The sequence below is a fragment of the Protobothrops mucrosquamatus genome, unplaced genomic scaffold (genome assembly GCF_001527695.2).
Source record: "Protobothrops mucrosquamatus isolate PMUCROS unplaced genomic scaffold, P.Mucros_1.0 scaffold6914, whole genome shotgun sequence".
NCBI lineage: Eukaryota > Metazoa > Chordata > Lepidosauria > Squamata > Viperidae > Protobothrops > Protobothrops mucrosquamatus.
The window spans coordinates 1-2,474 of record NW_015392726.1 but is presented as its reverse complement, the minus strand read 5'-3'; the positions used below and the strand labels follow the sequence as shown (position 1 = coordinate 2,474).

The following is a 2,474-nucleotide window of genomic DNA, read 5'->3' as shown; positions in this document are numbered from 1 at the left end:
CAAGCGGGCCTGGCCTAGGGAGGATTTTTTAATTGGGTTTTTTAGAAATTTTAATCACCACAACACTAAAATATTGGTTTTAATTTGGTTTTATTCGGTGGGGTGTGTGGGTCTTTCTTTGTCTTTTAAATAATGTTGTGAGCCGCCCTGAGTCCTTCGGGAGAAGGGCGGGATATAAATTGAAATAATAAATAAATAAATAAATAAATATTGCTAGTCCCTGAATCTTGGTTGCTTGCAGATATTTCGATACCCTACTACTATGTAGCATCATCAGTGTGACTAAATGTGGGGTTTCCTGTCTGTTTATAAGTAGTAGTTTTCCCTGCCAGCAAACTTCACACTGACAGTGATGATGCTATTTAGTTGTATAATGAAATATCTGCAAACAAACATCCAAGCTCAGAGAACATCAAGAACCTCACAACATCTTCATTATTTTCTAGGGATTCAACGTGGATTAGGAAATGGAGAGGCACTGCACTGAAGCAGTAGTCACTCTCTCATCCCAGACTACTTCACAGACCTGTTGTTATGAAAAGCCCTTATTTTATAATAAGCAACCTATATCTCTTGAAAAGTTTCAGAAGCACTAAAATAAATAAAAAAAGATTGAAGTATCAAAAGCACTTGAATATAACCCTGGCTCTTTACACCTCTCCAAGAACTAAAACAATAGGCTTCAAATATCAATCCAGGCCTTTTCATTCACAGACTTGTTCTAATTCTTTATTTAATTTATAATTAAACAGAACTCAAGAAGTTCTACTTCTTTCAGTCCCTTTCGGGGACATAATTGCCTTCAAGAAAAACAAATTCATCTGCATTTCCCTTTGCTAAGGCTGTCATAATGGTTTTGGCAGAAGACAACTGCCTTGCCTTACCTCCAGGTAGACCAGGAACTGGTTCCAGTTTTAGACCAGATTCTGTAATCCCTTCTCGTTCCTTCTCTTTCCCCCTCGCTGCTTGAGATCTGAGATCCAGGAAAAGATGCCATAATTATGATCGATTGGCAAGTTAGACATACTGAACTTCAAAGTTTAGAATTGTACTGGAGGGAAAGAGTGGAATAAAAATGTATATTGCTTTCCCTTTTTTTCCCCCCGACTACTTACCTGCCCCACTTCACATTAAGCCTACGGCCATTCACAATGAGTTTGTTGAAGGATTTTTCTGCTGCTACTTCAGCAGCTTGTCGGGTAGCAAACTGGATAAATGCACACTGCTGCCTCTGGACCACTGTTATTGTCCGAATCTCACCAAACTGATAGAAGTGATTCCTGAAGGGGAAACATTCTGACACTGTAACACATGGTCTCTCTCACACACCTATGTCACACCAAACTGAATTGGTTTTATAGCCAATAAAGTTTGCCTCTAAACAGTTCGCCAATTAATTATATTATTTTAATGCTATTTAAAATTCTAAAAAAAATCTTCAATCTGAAACAATTCGTAAGAGCCCTTGTTACTATAAATATATGTATACTAGCTGTACCCGGCCACGCATTGCTGTGGCTCAGTCTGGTTAAATGGAAAAGAAAGAAGAAAGGGCACGTTTATAATGTTTAATTTCACAATCTAGCGTGTTTGCTTTTATGTCCAACAGATGGCGCTGTTTTTCAAAAAAAGCATGTTTTTACCTGTCACAGGTGTGACATCTATATAATAGTAGGTATAAAAACACGTGCGTATTCGAATGCAACGTTGTGTCAAAATTTCAAAGCAATCGGTGAAGAACTTTCGGAGATTTAAGATTTTGAACAAACGAACATTTACATTTTTATTTATATATAGTACAATCATTTATAATTTGCTAATATTGCCAAAGAAACATTAGTAAACAGAATAGCAAGATGCTGACATAACTTTAACTGCTATCTTATTTAAAAAGCCTTCATTTGGCATCCCTTCTCATTGCCACTATTGGCTTGTATTATTTGTAAACAAGAAGACATGTAAAAATGAGAAACATCTTCTCAAAAAAAAACAACATTCTATATTGACTCAGAGATGTGCCAGTTTATTATATGGGGGAAAAAATCAAGGGTGGGATATAGAATTTCTTGCATCGACTCAAGCATGAGAATGCCATAAAAAAAATTAATAGCTATCAAATGTACATAAAGGCTAAAAAAATGAAGCCTTGAGAAGCAAATTATGTATGCTGGTATCTATTACTGCCCATACACTTTTGACCGAACCTGGAAGAATCTCTTGACAATCTCAAAGAAACAGTTATATCACTAACAAGAAAGGAGGCAACAATAGGAATATACCTAAGGTCAGACTCAGTGATAGTATCGCCCAGACCACCGACATACAGTGTGGTAATTGTCTTGTCATCAGGGGGGTCCAGACGAGGCATTGTAGAAGCTCGCTTGAGGAGCTTGTCAGCCACAGGATCATTTATACCATAGTAGCGATCTTTAATGTTCTGATCTGCAAGAGGATCATCTGGATCTGTAGGTTTT

At 37.1% G+C, this 2,474-nt stretch overlaps 1 protein-coding gene across 1 annotated transcript in view; it reads right to left on the bottom strand.

Annotated features, from left to right (window-relative positions):
* The window catches only part of LOC107300401 (pre-mRNA-splicing factor RBM22-like), a gene marked incomplete at its 5' end in the record, with an annotated part of 5,602 nt that extends 3,132 nt beyond the window's left edge, over positions 1-2,470 (bottom strand). The window contains 3 exons of the mRNA XM_015829733.1: positions 885-973; positions 1,116-1,280; positions 2,280-2,470. Coding sequence (XP_015685219.1) covers positions 885-973; positions 1,116-1,280; positions 2,280-2,470 — 445 coding nt within the window. The remainder of the gene's footprint in view (positions 1-884; positions 974-1,115; positions 1,281-2,279) is intronic.
* Between the last annotated feature and the right edge of the window lie 4 nt (positions 2,471-2,474).